The following is a 16,602-nucleotide window of genomic DNA, read 5'->3' on the forward strand; positions in this document are numbered from 1 at the left end:
TCCCATCTCCGTGTATTCTGCTTCCTGTCATAGCAGTCTCGAGCTGTGGGCGTGTGAGTCCTGGATGCACCCTCCCACCTTCTTGAGTCTTGCTTGCTCTGAACTTGGTGGGGGACAGTTCTGGGCAGGGTTCAACCCTTCCACAACCCAGGGCTTGGCCACCCAGGTTCCAGTCCCCTAGCCTTGGGACTCCAGTCAGGCCCCAGGCATCCCCTTCTCCCAGCCCTCTTCCGGGGCTTCCTCCACCCCTGCATGGGGCCAAGGCCAGGCCACACCCGTGCCGAGCTCTGCAGGGGCAAGTCAAGCTGAGGTAACCCTTCTGCCTCATTGCATACACACGCAAACACACATAGACACACACACACAGTAGCAGCCCGCCTGTTGGATGACTCTCCAAAGCTTGGAAGCGCCAGAGGCCACACAAAGGTCCTTGGACCTGCAGGTAGGGACCAGCTGAGTGAAAGGCAGCATCTGCAGGCTCCCTTCTCCAGCTCTGGGGAGATGAGGCCGAGGAGGGCGTGACCAGACAGACGGGTTCCACTCCCCACCCTGTTTATGAGGAAAGCTATCATCCGGCTCCCTTTACAAGGCAGCCACCGAAACAGGAGAGGTGTGGGTTGGGACTTGCGTGGTGTGTGTGGCTCTTCAAGCGCAGAGGGGTCTGGCTGATCTCGTTTACAGAGCTGATATCCTAGCTTTGCGGTTCCTCCAACCTGTTGCTATGACCCTGGCCTCCTAGCCTGGTTGTCATGATCCCTGCCACCGGCCAGGCTTTGTAGGGCCTGGGTCTGGACCCCAGGCTCTTCAGACACTGCATAGAATACAGGGGGTCATACTCACACCCCCAGACCATGAGGCTGGGGTTCTCAAGTGAGCCCTTCCAAGATGGACCAGGTAGCCAGAAGGGACATCCCAGAGCCCCCAGTGCGGTGTGTCATGGTGATCTGGCGTGTTTGTACAGGCTCATCTCACTGTGTCTGTCCTGCCTGATGGGGAAGCTGATCCAGGACGCCTTTGGTTCCTCATTTGGATTCAAGATATCTGAAAGGGGACGGGGTGCTCCTCCCTGAGAAGGGGAATTGAAACCCCACAAGTGAGTGAGTTGGAGAGAGAGAAAGGAGTCCCCATGGCCTCCAGAAACTAGGCTGTTGGGAATCAAAGAGAAGGAGGCAGATAGGAAAAGTGGTTTGCGAACCTGGGCATCCATCACCAGGCGTCTTCCGCACACGGCTGAGAGGTTGGAGAGGGAATCTTTAGTGCAGCATTGTTGGTCAAGCAAAAGACTAGAAGAAACTAGATGTCCAGCCATAGGAGACTGGCTAAGTAAATCCCAGGTCATCCGTGTGATGGAGTAGTAATTGATTGTTTACAGAAAATGCAGTGAGTCAAGAATATGTAAAAACCTGGCAGCTGTGGGTGCTTCTGGTGGGTGTAACTGGTGGACAGAGATGCCATCTAATAACACTTTAATTTTTAAAAACAATCCTAAAACTGGATCAGTGAAAGAAGCTTCTTAAACTTTCTCATGTCAGCATCATCCCTGGCAGCTTGGTAAAATGCAGCTTCCTGGGCCCCGCCTCAAAGAGGACTGTGATTCAGAGGAGCTGAGTTGGGCCCAGGCATCTGCTTTACTTTACTGAGCGCTCAGGGTGATCTAGATGCTGATGGATCTCAGATCACGGGGAAGGAATTTGTTCCAGAGCCCCCAGGTGGGTGTGGCTGGACTTCAGAAAATGGAAAGAAGGCTTCTGCTTCTGAGCTTGTGGGAATGGCAGGCAGAGTCCACAGAATCGGCTGGAGATATATGTTAAGCACTTGGCATGCACCAGACTTTTTGCTGATGTTCGCCACCACCCCCATTTTGCAGATGAGGAAACTGAGGCTCTGAGAAGGAAACTCCTTCACCCAAGACTACATGGGCCATAAGCAGCAGAGCTGTGATCCGAACCAGCTGTCTGCCTGTGGCGCCCTGGCTGTCTGTCATTCTGTGCTGCCCTCCAATGATTGTTTTCCCTCTTTGAGGTCATGACCAGGGACTCTTGGCCAAAGGTGGAGCTGTCAGTAACAGGGGCAGAAGTCACAGGCCCGTGGAATCTACCCACTGGCTCCCACACTGTCCCAGTGAGCCAGTGTGTATGGTGGTTAAAGTTGTGGCCTTTCAAGTCAGCTTACTATCTTTAAATCCAGTTTCTGGAAATTCCCTGGTAATCCAGTGCTTTCACTGCCAGGGCGTGGGTTCAATCCCTGGTCAGGGAACTAAAATTCTATAAGCCGCATGGCACAGCCAAAAAAAGGATAAATCAATCAATTCAGTTTCTGCCTCTTGCTGGCTGTGTGACCTTGGATAGGTTACTTAACTTCTCTGTGCCTCGATTTGCTTCTCTCTTCAGTGTATCTACTGATAATAACCAGCAACAGAGGTGAAGCAGCAAAAGAGAGACTTTACTGGCTAATGCACCTAAGAAGACCGGGAGATAGGGCAAGATTGAAATGTAGCTTTATGCAGGGTCTTGGACGTCTTCATCAAGAATCTCACCTGTCTCATTTTCTGCGTTGCTATCATTCTCAAGCCACCTCTTCCTCATCGCAGCTCCAGCTTAGGTCTCCCCAGCTCAGCAGCCCAGTGAAACAGATCTTTTTCTTACCACCTACCCCCCACCTTGCCCACCCCCCTTGCAGCAGTTTGAGTTGATCCTCACTGTCTTTGATTGGCTCAGCTTGGGGCACCTGACAATCCTGTGCCTGTCATCTCAAAGAAGCGCTTCTGATTGGCTGGCCTGGGTCACATGCTCATACCTGGAGCCAGGAAGTGGGATCCACCCCACCCAGAGCACACAGACCTGTTCTCAGGAGAAGGGGGTGTAGAAGCCAGGCAGGCAGGAGCAGCGGGTACGCACTGCCTGGGTCCACGGTGGTACCACGTCCACCTGGGCCTGGCAGATCTGCAGGTCCTGTTAGGCGTTTGTATGCTTTCGTTCCTCACCGGGCACCTGGTGAGGCGTGGGCACCTACTGATCCAGAGAAGCTGCTGGAAGGCGCTTCTAAATATCAGCTCCAGCTGCAGTGCTGCCGAGGGCACTGTGTGTCTGGCCCAGGTGCCAGAGAACATTCCTGGGTCACTTTTTGATGCCTCCTTAGCAGACATGACCTGGGTCCACAGCCACCACAACCACAGATCTTTTGCCGGGTGACCCTGAAAGTGCCCCAGGCTCCAGGGGGCTCAGGAGAACCACAGAGGGTTGGCTCAGTGTGGGCCTGACAGCTTCCAGGCCCAGGGCTCCTACCAGCTCGGCTCCCACAGCCGCTGGGAGGTGTGTTTTGTGAGCACGGCCCCCTGCTCGGGCTCAGAGCCCCCTCCCACGCTGCACTGCAGCGGAGGCGGAGGACGCCAGCCCAGCCTGCGGAGCCCCCCGCCCTGAGCCAGGAACATTGCGGTGCGTGAGCCAGCCTGGTCTAGGGGGAGTCACAGGCCGTTCTGCATCTATTTCAAGGTTCTGGATTTTTTGTGGCTTTTTTTTTTTTTCTAACCACCCTGCAAAGTAGGTCACCTGCTCCTCTTCCAGCTGCCTTTGAGCTTCTTTGGAACAAGGCAGATACTGTCCTTTGATGCTGAGGGCATCCGCCTTTCTGGCCCTGCGTACTGCCAAGGGAGGGTGGGGGCGCCGCGCCAGCCTGAGGAGGACACTGGCCAACTGGAGGCCTGGGTCAGGGTGAAGGGAGAGACCGGGAGAGAGGAAGAGGAGGGGACGGGGAGATGAAGTAGAGTGTGCCCCGCAGTCGGGGCCACTGTGTTGGACCCTGTCTGGGTTGAGGACACAGAGCTGCTCCATTTCAGACAAGTTTGAAGCGTCCCCACTCGGCCTTTAAAATAGAAGACTGTTCAGATCTGGGCTGCGAAGCAGCAGCCCTGCGCGCTGGTGGGCCGGGGCCTTTTCCGAGTAACGACGTTTTCCTTCCCAGGGGGTGGCCAGAAACCTATGATATGAATACCTCGGAGCCCAAGACCGAGCCGGAGGGCCTGGCCCCGGGGGGCCGGCCCCCCTACCGCAGCAATGCTCCCTGGCAGTGGAGTGGGCCTGCATCCCACAACTCTCTCCCGGCCTCCAAGTGGGCCGCCCCCGCCACCCCCGGACACGCCCAGTCCCTGAGCCGGCCCCCGAAGCAGACCCCCATGGTCCCCTTCCGGGAGTCCCAGCCCCTGCACAGCAAGAGGTAAGGACACCCCCACCCCTGCCCAGGGGTGCCACCCAGCCCCCACCTCCCCTTGCCCCCTGCCGCCCTCTGCCTTTCACTCTCTCTCCTCCGCCTGTTGTCCAGCCTCCTCCTCTCCCTTGCCTTCTCATTCTCATGCCCCTCCCTTCCTCCTCGCCTTAAACTTGCCTTATGAGCCTCTGGAGCGTGGACGCAGAGCTGGGGCACTCAGCGCCTGCAGTTGGAAATCCACCCTACCATGTGTGATTAAAACCATATATTTGTTTTAAAGGTCAAGGGACTGATAAGCACACAATTTAGGAGAGTGATTACTTCTGGGGGAGACAGGGAGGTGGGGCAGGGAGGAGCCCGCCCGTGGGTACACATGGCCCCAGGTCTAGCCCTCTGGTCGGGTGGTAAGTTCAGGTAGTTTGTTTTATTATGATGGCATATACCGCTTATCAAAAGATAGGCATTTCTGAATACATTATGTATTAAAAGATAAAAATTTTCTAAGAAATGAGGGAATCCAACTTGCAGAGGAGAGTCTCGTCCCAGGTGTGGGTGGCCCGTCCAGCCTCTGTCAGGCTGCAGATGCTGAGGGGTGGGTTCAGCTGTGGTGGGAAGGAGGGAAAGGGTGTCCTGGCCTCCCCAGCCCTTTGCTCAGCAGCCCTGCCTCCATCCCCACAGAGGAGAGCAGGTGAAGCCCACGGGTGTGGCTGGGTCGCAGGACTGGGCCGGGCTCTCCTCCTCGCTCACCCCCACCCCCTTCCTCTCTCCTATCTCTGTTCCAGGCCCGTCAGCTTCCCAGAAACCCCTTACACAGCGTCACCAGCAGGGGTCGACAAAGTCCCTCCCTACCGACAGCCTTCTGGGAGCTTCTCCACCCCCGGCTCGGCCACCTACGCGAGATACAAGCCATCCCCAGAAAGGTCAGACTCTCTTCTCTCTTTCCCGTTAAGGAATCTGATGAAAGCCAGCAGCTGTCTTCCTCGGGAGATGCACTTACCCGACATACAGGTTTATTTGCCATTTTATGGGGCTCTTGGATTCCCCAGGGTCCTCAGAGGCCCACTGGGATAGAGGGCTGAGTGTGTTAGTTAGGATGTGGGGCCAAGCCAGCCTGGCCAGGACGAGCCCTGCCGGTCCTCACATCAGCGTTTCAGTTGCCATTTTTCTCAATGCCTGAATCACTTGTCTGAGCACACCCCTTGCAACACAGCTGTTATCTGCCTCCAGCCCACGCTCCCCCCACACCAGGCCCCCACCCAACATTACCCAGTTTTCAGGGCCAGTCAGGCTTCAGTCCTGTCCCCTTCCCCAGTCTGGCAGCCTAGGGGATCTTCCCAACTCCTGCCTGGCTCCCTGTGCCCTCAGAATAAACACAGTTTCTCTAGCTTACTCTCCAGCGACCTTCCACTCCAGTGCCCTGGAACCTTCCTTCTCCCCTGGGGTGCCTATCTGAGGGGTGGCCACACCACTCCCCTGTCCTCGGGCAGAGCCGCACGCCTCATCCTGGATGCCCACGGCCCATCTCTTCAGCCTCCTGAGCATCTCTGCCCCGCCCCCTCCTCCTTTCCCCAGTGCCCTGCCCTGGCCGCCTCCCTGAGCCCCCAGCCTCTGTGCCACCTCCTCTAGTCCACCCCCACTCAGTAGCCAGGGGGTCTTTGTCTGGTGGCCATGTCTATCTCCTGCTCCAAACCCCACCCCCACGTGTCCCAGAGCTCTCATGACACAACCTCTGCGCTTCACTGTGGCCACCGGGGACCCCTCCCCATCCCCTGCCTCTCCAGCCTCGTGCAGCGCCCTGCACATCAGCCTCCCCAGCCCCTTCTCCCATCCAAGTGCTGACCAGGCCTGACCCTGCTTAGCTTCCGACATCAGACAAGATGGGACGAGTTCAGGGTGGTATGGCCGTAGACCCCAGCCACTTCTAATCTCCTAGGCAGGCTGTGTGCTTTTCAGAATCCTCCCCATGTTCTTCTGTCCACCCAGAAGTTCTTCATGATCTTCACCCCCACAGACTCCCCGGACCCCACTCTTCCAGTGTGAGTGCTGATGCTCCTCCAGGAAGCCTTCCCTGTACCCCCACCTCCCACACAGTGACGTGTTGCCCCCCGTGCCCTTCACTTCTGTTTGTCTTTTCCTGCCGACCACCTTGAGTCATCTCCATCCTGTTAGCCCAAGAAGTGTGTGTGCATGTATATTCATGCATGTGTGCATGAACATGCCTGCTGCTTTCCAGTATATAACACTTTTTTTCTTATGATCACCATCACACAGCTCAGGGTCTGGTAGATCCTTGGTATATATTTGATGAAAGGATGGAGAGAGTGAGTGAGTTTGTTTAAATAGCATGCCTCAGAATCACCCAGAGGGAGGGCTTGTTAAAATACCGATAACTGGGCCTCACCCTCGAGTTTCCAGCTTAGTAGGACTAGGGTAGGACATGTGATTCCAAGGCTGCCAGCCCAGGGAACACACTTCGAGAGCTTCTACACCTTACCACTGCTTGATTCTAAGCCTCTGTTGTAAAACTGGGGGAAACATACTCTCTCATCTTCTGGTAGCCACCTTTCAGCTCTCAACTGCAGTGGGTCCCAAGAGCCCTCTGTGTTCCAGGTGCCAGGGGAAATATTTGAGATACTTACCCAGGGGTTCCTGTTATCAGCACCTGCTGTGGTGAGAGAAGATCTCAGAAGGGATGCACATACTGCCAAGAGCTCTGATAGACTCAGGCCTTGGAGGAGGGAGCTCAGCCCAACCCCAGGTCTAAGCTGGCTGCCCAGAGCAGGTGGTATTTGAATAGGGCTTTGAGAGATGAATAGGAGTTTGCTGCAGAAAAGAGGGAGAAAGTCATTCCAAACAGAGCAGAGGCCACAGACATCAGTAAGCAGAATGGTGTGGAATGGAGAGGAGTCTGAGGTGTGGGGGCACCGGGGTGGTAACAGTGGCTGAGGCTGGAAGTGGCAGTTGGCGTGGAGCCATCAGCCAAGAATAGAGGTGGTGGGGATGATGCTTTTGGTAATTCCAAGGAGCTTTTTTTCCCCCCCAAAGTCCTGGTGTCCCCCCTCCTGTCTTACTGCTTTTAAACTATTTGAATAATTATAGATTCACAAAAAGTTTAAAAGAAACAGATAAAGCCCTCCTTGAATCCTTCACCCAGCCTCTCCAAATTTAACATCTTTCATAACTGATACAATATCAAAGCAGTTGACATTGGTACAATCCACAGTGCTTATTCAGAATACACCAATTACCTGTGTGTATGTAGCTGTATGGAATTTTGTCCACAGTTAAGACTCAACTGTGCCATCACCATGAAACTCCCTCCGGCTACCCCTATATAGCCACACCCATCCCCTCCCCTAGCCCTCTGGCAACCAGTAATCTTTCTGGGTCTCTTACTTCATGAATGCTATATAAAAGGAATCACACAGTATGTGCCCTTTTGAGATTCTTTTTCTCTCAGTTGAGAATCTTCCACATTTTTGCCTGTATCTGTAGTCAAATCCTTATTATTGCCGAGTTATATTCGCTGGTGTGGTACCATTGATGAATATTCAGGTAGTTTCTGGGTTTGGGCTATGCAAATATTCATGCTCTGAACATGCGTGAAAATAAGTTTTCACTTCTCTGCGATAAATGCCAAAGAATGCAGTTGCTTGCCAAAATATAGAAACAACCTAAATGGCTGTTGACAGATGAATGGATAAAGGAAACGTGGTGTAATATACACAATGGAATATTATTCAACCATAAAAAGAGGAAATCCTGCCGTTTACAATAACGTGGATGAACCTTAAAGGCATTTATGTTCAGTGAAATAAAGCAGAAAGACAAATACTGTGCAGTACCACATGTGGAATGAAAAAAAAGTCAAAGAAACAGAGTAGATAGAATGGTAGTTACTTGGGGGTGGGGGAAATGGGACAATGTTGGTCAAAGGGGCACAAACTCTGAGTTATAAGATGAGTAAGTTCTGAGGATTTCACGTGTCACATGGTGGCTGTAGTTAATTCTATATTATACACTTAAGATCTGCTAAGTGGGTAGATCTTAAACATTCTCATCCCCAAAAAAGATAACTATTTGAGATGTTAAATATGGTAATTGTGGTCATCATTTTACAGTGTATACATATATCAAATCATTACATTGTACAACTTTAAGTATATTACGATTTTATGTGTCACTTACACCTCAGTAAACCTCGGGGGTGTGTGAGATGTTTCTCCAAGTGCCACTTACTCAACAAGTTGAAGCATTATTATTTCAGTGAAAGGGTGTGCTGACCATTCAGTACTGTGTGTAGAAAAGTGTTTAGGAAAAAAAGAAAAGAATACAGTTGCATAGTGTGTGGTAAGTCCATTTTTAGTTTTAAAAAGAACTGCCAAACTATTTTCCAGAGTGGTTGTACCATTGTACGTTCCCACTGGCAAGCTGTGAGTCATCCGGTTTCTCCACATCCTCATCGCTATCTGGTGTCATCGCCACTTTTCACTTTAGCTATTCTCATAGGTGTGATGATAGCTCATCGTGGTTTAAATTTGCATTTCTCCAGTGGCTAACGATGTTGAACATCTCTGTGTTTCAGTGTTTGTATATTCTAGACACAAGTCCTTTGTCAGCTGTGCGGTTTGCAAATACTTCCTCCCACCAGTCATTAGTTTGTCTGTTCATCTTGTTAACAGAGTCTTTCATAAAACAAAAGTTTTTAATTTTGGTGAGACGCAAATTACAATTGTTTTCCCTTTATGGATCCTGCTTTTGGTGTTAAATCTTAGAACCCTTTCCTAGTCCTGAGTCCTGAAGACTTTTTTCCTTTTTTTTTTTTTTTTTAAGCTGCACCGCTTGGCACATTGGGATCCTAGTTCCCCGACCAGTGATCAAACCCATGCCCCTTGCAGTAGAAGCACAGAATCTGCACCACTGAATCACCAGGGAATTCCCCTCCTAAGAAATTTTTATTGTTTTATATTTTGCATTTAAGTCCCTGGTTGACATTGAGTTAATTTTTTAAAGCTAGTTTTTTCATAGGGTGAAAGGTTTAGGTTGAGATTCCTTTTTTTGCCTGCCAGTGTCCAGCACCATTTATTGAAAAGGCTCCTTCTCCTCCACTCTCCTGCTTTGCTCCTTAAAGCAAAAGCTCATTGGAAGGGGAAATCAGCTGGGCACATTTGTGGGGGTCTATTTCTTTGTTCTCTGGACTGTCCCATTGAGCTATATACATGAGCTCAGTGAGCTGTTTCTAGCAATTCCACGAGTTGGGTAGCATGTCCCATTGTATAGAGGGAGAAGGAAAACTAAGGCTCAACAAAGTGGATCCGCTTGGGCGGGATCACTTTCCCAGGAACCTGGGCCTATGTGATTCCGAGGGACCAACTCTGACCCAGAGCTGTCCTGCCTGTCCACAGGAATGGTCCCTTCAGGAGTCCCCACCCCCACAGTGATGCTAGGTGGCTGTGATTCTGTGTTTCAGGCTCTCTGGCGTCGGCAAGTGGAAAACTCTCACTTTCCCCTCAGATTCCAGCTCCTCCCAGCCCACCCCTGTCTCCCCAGGCTCCATGATGCTGCTTTCTGTGGCACTGGTCTCAGTATTGTTCATCTCTGACAGCCAGCCAGGTTCCAAGTTCTGCCAAACGTTCCTAGCATACCTCAGCCCCTGAACCCCGCCAGCGTTTCTCATGGCTGGTCACCAGCCAGCCTTAGGAGGCCCTGGAGCAGGTTGGGCTGCCCCAGTGGCCTTTGGCCTCAGCTCCTTTCCCCATTTCCTGTCGCGCAGTTGACATCCTGGAGCCTGTGGGACCCAAGCCAGGCATTCCAGCCCAGCCACAGACATTTCCCCCTTCGGGACTCCTCTGGCTCCTGCTGTCTTCTCCTGCAGGCCTTGACCTGCCAGATTCATCAGGTTTCCAGGAACTCAGAGACCCTCATAGATTGAACCTGTCCTGCAGCCCATCTTAGATTTACTGGGAGACAAGAGGGCCTGCACTTTATCAGCCATGTGGTGTGGGCCAGGGGCTTCACCTCTCTGCCCCTAGGTTTGCTCACATGTAAAACGTCTGCCTCAGGGACTTCCCTGGCAGTCCAGTGTCCAGGCTCCACAATTCCACTGCAAGGGGGCACAGGTTCAATCCCCACTCAGGGAACTAGGATCCTGCATGTTGCATAGCACAGCCCCCAAAAGAAAAAAATTAGCTGTTTAAAAAAAAAAAACTCTTAAGGCTTCCCTGGTGGCTCAGTGATAAGGAGTCCACCTGCCAATGTCCAATGCAAGAGACACGGGTTCGATCCCTGGTCCAGGAGGATCCCACAGCGGCGGAGCACCTAGGCCTGTGTGCCACATCTACTGAGCCTGTGGCTTAGAACCCGGGAGCCGCAACCACCAAGCTCACATGTCGCAACTATGGAAGCCTACTCATTCTAGAGCCCGTGCCCTGCAATGAGAGACGCCATCACAAAGTCTGCCCCTGAGCAGCATTGAGAACATTCAAGGAGGGAAACTCTTGCGAACACTCAGAATTGAGCCCAGCACACAGGAAGTGCTCCGTGAGGGTCCTGACTGTCACTGCCACAAGCATGGTTATGCCAGCAACTGCAGATGCCATCCTCATCCTCAGGAGTTTGCCACTGTCGTGTGCAAGATGAGCAAAGTCCAGGCTCAGCCCAGAGCTAGGACAGAATTGTGTACCCAGCTCAGCACCCGGCAGGGCTGGCCTGGACCCCATTTGTTTTTCTCTGCCAGTTCCATAAAGAGTGGTCCGTCAGTTAGGAAGCATTTGACATATGGGGGGTGGTGGAGGGGTTGCTGCTCTGAATCTTCATTATGGTTCTTGGTTCTTGGCACAGGTTCTTGGTTCCTGTATGTGGACTAAGTAGTTGCAAGGCACGGGCTTAGTTGTCCCACGGCATATGGGACCTTAGTTCCTGGACCAGGGATAGAAACTGTGTCCCCTGTGTTGGCAGGCAGATTGTTGTACACTGGACCACCAGGAAAGTTGAAACATTTGACTTTAGACAGAAAACCTAACTCAAGAAGGCATGAGCATTAAGGGGATTTATCATCACGTAATAATTCCAGAGGCAGGTGGCTCTCGGGCTGGTCAGTTGTGTGGGTTCTTCCTCAGGGACCTGACTCCACTCATGACCCACAAGGGCTGCTGTGGCCCTAGGCAGAACCGGTGCCCTGCAGGAGAAGAGGGAAGAACTGCTCTCTGTTTCTAAGGATGAAGGAACTCGGTCACTTACCCACCCCTGAACTAAGCCCTGGTGAGGTCACATGGGACCCCCACAATTGTCTTGTGTGCTTAGTCGCTCAGTCATGTCCAACTCTTTGTAACCCTATGGACTGTAGCCACACCAGGCTCCTCTGTCCATGGGGATTGTCCAGGCAAGAATACTGGAGTGAGTTGACATGTCCTCTTCCAGAGGATCTTCCCAACCCAGGGACTGAACCCAGGTTTCTCACATTGCAAGCGGATTTTTTACCGTTTGAGCCACCAGGGAAGCTCAAACCCTCAGAATTTGCTCAAGTCATGTGGGCGAGGGTTGGCTGCCAGAGCAGCATTCAGACTCCACCAGCAGGGACTAAGAAAGTGGCGCCTCCTGGAGTGGCAGCCAACCATGGCTGTGTCGTGTGTCCACCCTTTACCCAGCCATCCTATAATGCACCCATCCCCAGCTCCACCCATCAGTGTAGGAGACTGACAGAGCACGCTGGAGCCCTGCCCTCAGGACTCCACATCTGTCTTGGTACTTTCCTACGTGGCAGAGTAGGGAGTTCAAAGCAAAGATCCTGGCAGCCCAGGCCTGCTTCTGGGGAGTTTTGCCCAGAGCTGTGCATGGTGAGATGCTGGAATGTCCTAGTTTCATCAGTTTGACCAGGATTTGGCAGTGATACCGATGGCCCCAAATGGGACATATTCAGCACCTAAAAAATGGTCAGCGTAGGCCAGTCAGTTTGCATTGGGATGGGAAGAAGGCTTTTTAGTGAAAGAATTACATGAGTGAACAAAGTACAGGTTTTCTTGATAGAGGACAGTTAGCTGAGAGATGAAGCTGAAAACATTTGTTCAGCTAAAGATAGTCCATCGAGGAATTCCCCAGTAATCCAGAGGTTAGGACTCTGTTCTTTCACTGCCAGGGCCTAAGTTCAATCCCTGATTGGGGAACTAAGATCCCACAGCATGCTGCCAGAAATTGTCTGGGAGTCACATGCAGTGCTTTTAATTTCATTGGCCGGAACTGCAAGGGAGTCTGGGAAATGTAGTTTGTTAACCCATCGCGTTGCTGCCAGCAGTACAGTTTGGATTCTGCTACCACAGTGGAAGCAGAGAATAGACATTGAGGGAAATACCTGCTGTGCCTGCCTCTTACAAACCTAGCAACTGCTGACCATTTTCCTTTAGCACTAAGGATTTGATTCAGGCATTTTGAGAAAATGGAATAAACACATCAACACTTCAACTTCCAGCAATACTGGAGTCACATTTTACCAGGAGGTTGGCTGGCTGCTAAGTCAGCCAGTAAGGTGAAGACTCCCTATGCTTTTTTGTTTTTAAATAGTGTATAATTGCTTTACAGTGTTGTGTTAGTGTCTGCTGTTCTGCAGCTTGCATCAGCCATATGTATACATTTTATCTCCTCCCTTTTGAGTCTCCCTCACACCCCACGCCCAACCCCACCTCTCTGGGTCATCGCAGAGCACCACGCTGAGCCACCTATGCTATAGGCAGCTTCCCACTGGCTGTCTGCTCTGCGCACAGTAGGGTACACATCTCAGTACTGTTCTCTCAAGTCGTCCCACCCTCTTCTCCCACCACCCCCATGTCCACAAAGCCGTTCTCTACATCTGTGTCTCCATTCCTTCCCTGTAGACAGGTTCATCAGTATTCTTTGTCTAGATTCCATGTATGTGCATTAATATATGGTATTTGTCTTTCTCTTTCTCACTTCACTCTGTATGACAGACTTTACATCAGTTGCATCACTACAGACAACCCAGTTTTGGTCTCTTTCACACACACGTATAGATACACCACATCTTTATCCATTCACCTGTCAATGGTGTCTTTTTTTCCTGGAGGCATTAGAGTTCAGGGCCTGGAGAAGTGGGGATAATATGTGTTTTCCTGGCAGGTGAGGAAAGATGAGATTTCAGAAAGTCCAGTGCGCCTCTGCGGCACTCTGCTGCCTGTGTACATGAAAGCCAGGAGCTCAGAGTTGGTCTTTGCAGAGTCAGCCCTGGCTTTGGACTGGCAGGGGGACCCCAGAGAAGTCAGTTAACTCTTCTTTTGGACTTTGGGGGAGGGATTCCAGTTTATTACCCTCTCAAGTTGCAAGTGCAGGCATAGGAAACAAGTGAGCAATCACAGTATCAGCTTGATTAATGGAAGCTCAGTGACTCCTCCAGAGTCCAGGACTCGTGTCCGTGGAATGCTTCTGGCTGCAAGTAACCGAACATTGTAGGAATTGGTTATCTCCCAGAAAAGAAGTTTCAGAGGCAGAGCAGTTCCCATGGAGGTTAATCCAGAACCCTGACAACATTATCAGGGGCCCCGTGGCTCTTCTGCCCCCTCTCTTCCACACTCAGCATTGGCCTTGTTCTCAGACTGGTGGGGAGAGGGCGACAGCTGCAAGTGGTGTCACATTTGGACCCGGCAACGTCTGGTGAGGAAGAGAGGGCATCTTTCCTTGTCATCTCCCTCTGGAGCAAGGAGACTTTCCCCCACAACCTCTCAGCAGACTTCCCTTATCTCAGTCAGGTTATGCTGGTTAACAGACACCTGAAAATTGCAGTGACTTAAGTCAGTGAAGGGGTTTCCCAGGTGATTCCACGATAAAGAATCTGCCTGCTAAGGAGTTTGATGCCTGGGTCAGGAATATCCCCTGGAGAAGGAAATGGCAACCTACTCCAGTATTCTTGCCTGGGAAATCCCATGGACTGAAGAGACTGGTGGGCTACAGTCCATGGGGTTGCATAGTCAGACATGACTGAGCAACTACAAATAACAACAAATCAACAGGGGTTTATTTTGCGCCTACACTTCAGGTCCACCACCGAGTGGACCTCTTAGGACCCAGGCTCCCTCACGACTCCCTGGTCGTCACACAGCCCCAGCCGGCCAGTCTCAAAGGGCTGGTGGAGTGGTCCTGCCGTGTGCTTGCCAGGTGAAGAATCGGAAGTATTTCATGGGAGTCTTAATAACTCATATCCTCTCACATGTCCTCTGTCTTTCCTAATCAACCCCAGTCAGAGAGAGGGTTTCCACCATGATGGATTCTGATCTAGGGTGGAATGGATGTTGGGGAGATGCCAACAGGCTCCAGGTTCACAGAGAGTGTCGCTGGGACCCAAGGCCACAGAGAACCTTTGCCAGTCCCTCTGTTAAATCTCAGGCCTTGCCTGTGGGTCTGCAGGGCCCGCCTCCAGGAGAATCTCTCTCTAGGAGACAGCTTTGTTATTCCATCCCTCCACAACCCTGTGTAGTAGAAAATGTCATTTTTCAGGTGGGAAAACCGCAGCTCAAGCTGATAAGCACTTGCCCAGCCAAGGTCACGTAGCTAGTGAGGGATGGAGCTAAGATTGGGCCCAGACCTGCCTCGTGCTGACTCCTGAGCCCTCAACCTCTCGCCTGCAGCCCCTTCCTCCAGCAGAGAGACAGACAGACTCGGTTCCGGCCCCTCAGCCAGCTGTATCACGTGTCAGCCTCAGGCTAGAAGTTCTGGGCACACAGGAACGCGTTCAGACCTACAAGGAAAGACACTGCAGTTGCCTCTTGACAGCTTGGGAAACTGTTGGGGCGAGGAAGTGACTGAACCTGGCTGGGCAGGAGGCCGAGGAGAGGTTTGATCCCCCAAGCGGCCCACTTCCAGGCCTCCTGGACCTACAAATGGCTGCCTTGTTTTGCCCTCTTCCATCAGAGAGAGAGGGAGCCCAAGACCAGCCTAGGAGTAGGGGTTGCTGACAGCAGCTCACCCCGTTTTGTAGCCAAGAAACAGAACCCCGGGGACTTCCCTGGCAGTCCAGCGATTAGGACTCCATGCTTGCAATGCAGGGGGCAATTCCTGGTCAGGGATCTAAGATCCTACATGCCGTGTGGTGCAGCTGAAAAAAGAAATGGGACTCTAGAGGAGCCTAGGGTCCTGAATGGCTTCTGCCCCCGCCCTTTCCTTGAAGACCCCACCTGGCCCCATGCGCCGTGCCGCCACCGGCTCCCTGGCATGCTTCCCGGACAGAGCTCATTCCTGACCCGCAGTTAATAGCACGTTTCCAGGCTTACTCATCCAGCCTCCCAGCCTCAAGGAGCCTTCCGGGTATTTAAAACCCCCAGCGAGCAAGTCTCGGCCTCAGGTGGTTTTTGACACACCAGCCTTTCACCCTGTGCCCGCCTGCTCTCGCTCCCCTGCAGGTACACGGCCGCCCCACACCCTCTGCTGTCTTTCGATCCCCACTTCAGCCACGACGGGACATCCAGCGGCGACTCCTCATCAGGTGGCCTGACCAGCCAGGAGAGCACCATGGAGCGTCAGAAGCCAGGTAGGGCACCCCCAGGCCAGCCGTGCCCGTGGCCCCACCCTGCATGACCCATTACTCACAGTGTGACGGGTGAAGCCCCTCCCCCTGTCAGTGATGGATAAAACACGAAAGCAAGCTGTAAGTGCACCATGTAAGGTTAGAGAAGGTACCTGGGACCAGTGAGCTGGATCCATGTCCGTCCAGACGGGGCATCAGCAGGCGGGGTCTGCCGTTACTGTCAGTCAGGAGTTGGAGCACAGATGTGCAACACGGAGGAGGGGACTGCCAGGGACATCTGAAAGTGGTCCTCTGGGGGTGGGGGGCTGAGCAGAACCGGCAGTGTCCTGACTGCTCATTACAGAAAGCCTCCGATGCTGTTTCTCAATGGTGATGCTGAGACACGAGCCCAAATCCAGAGCACCTCGTGTGATAATATAATCACAAAGTGAACACACCCCTGTTCCACACCCAGGGCGAGAGAGACATGGCCAGCCCCTCCCAGTCAGCACCCCCAAAGGCCACCACACCCTGTTTCTCACAGCCAGGTTTAGTCTTGCCTGGTTTTAAACTTCACGCGTATGGAACACCGATTCCCACTGGACACACTGTGTGTGCGTACATGTATGTGACTGCTGTGGCTCAGTACTGTGTTGGTGAGGGCCAGCCATGTGACTGTCGCAGTGCAGATCTGAGTAGTGTATCCACTGTCTGAATGACCCCAATGTCTTACTCCATTCTAGCTTTGAAGGACATTTGGATTGGACCAGTTTGGGGTTGCTTAGAACAGTGCGGCCAGGAATATCCTTGTACCTGCCTTTTCTGAAGATGTGCTCACGTTTCTGCAGGGAATATACCCAAGAGTGGAATTGCTGGGTTATGCATTTAACTTT

General features: G+C 52.3%; 1 protein-coding gene across 5 annotated transcripts in view; it reads left to right on the forward strand.

Annotated features, from left to right (window-relative positions):
* Positions 1 to 16,602, forward strand: part of SIPA1L3 (signal induced proliferation associated 1 like 3) — a 253,122-nt gene that overhangs the window by 186,285 nt on the left and 50,235 nt on the right. For all 5 annotated transcript variants that reach the window (XM_024979038.2, XM_024979040.2, XM_024979044.2 and 2 more), the window contains 3 exons: positions 3,961 to 4,212; positions 4,986 to 5,123; positions 15,606 to 15,733. In XM_024979038.2, the coding sequence (XP_024834806.1) occupies positions 3,961 to 4,212; positions 4,986 to 5,123; positions 15,606 to 15,733 (518 nt within the window). The remainder of the gene's footprint in view (positions 1 to 3,960; positions 4,213 to 4,985; positions 5,124 to 15,605; positions 15,734 to 16,602) is intronic.

This window comes from Bos taurus, chromosome 18 (genome assembly GCF_002263795.3).
Source record: "Bos taurus isolate L1 Dominette 01449 registration number 42190680 breed Hereford chromosome 18, ARS-UCD2.0, whole genome shotgun sequence".
Classification (NCBI taxonomy): Eukaryota; Metazoa; Chordata; class Mammalia; order Artiodactyla; family Bovidae; genus Bos; species Bos taurus.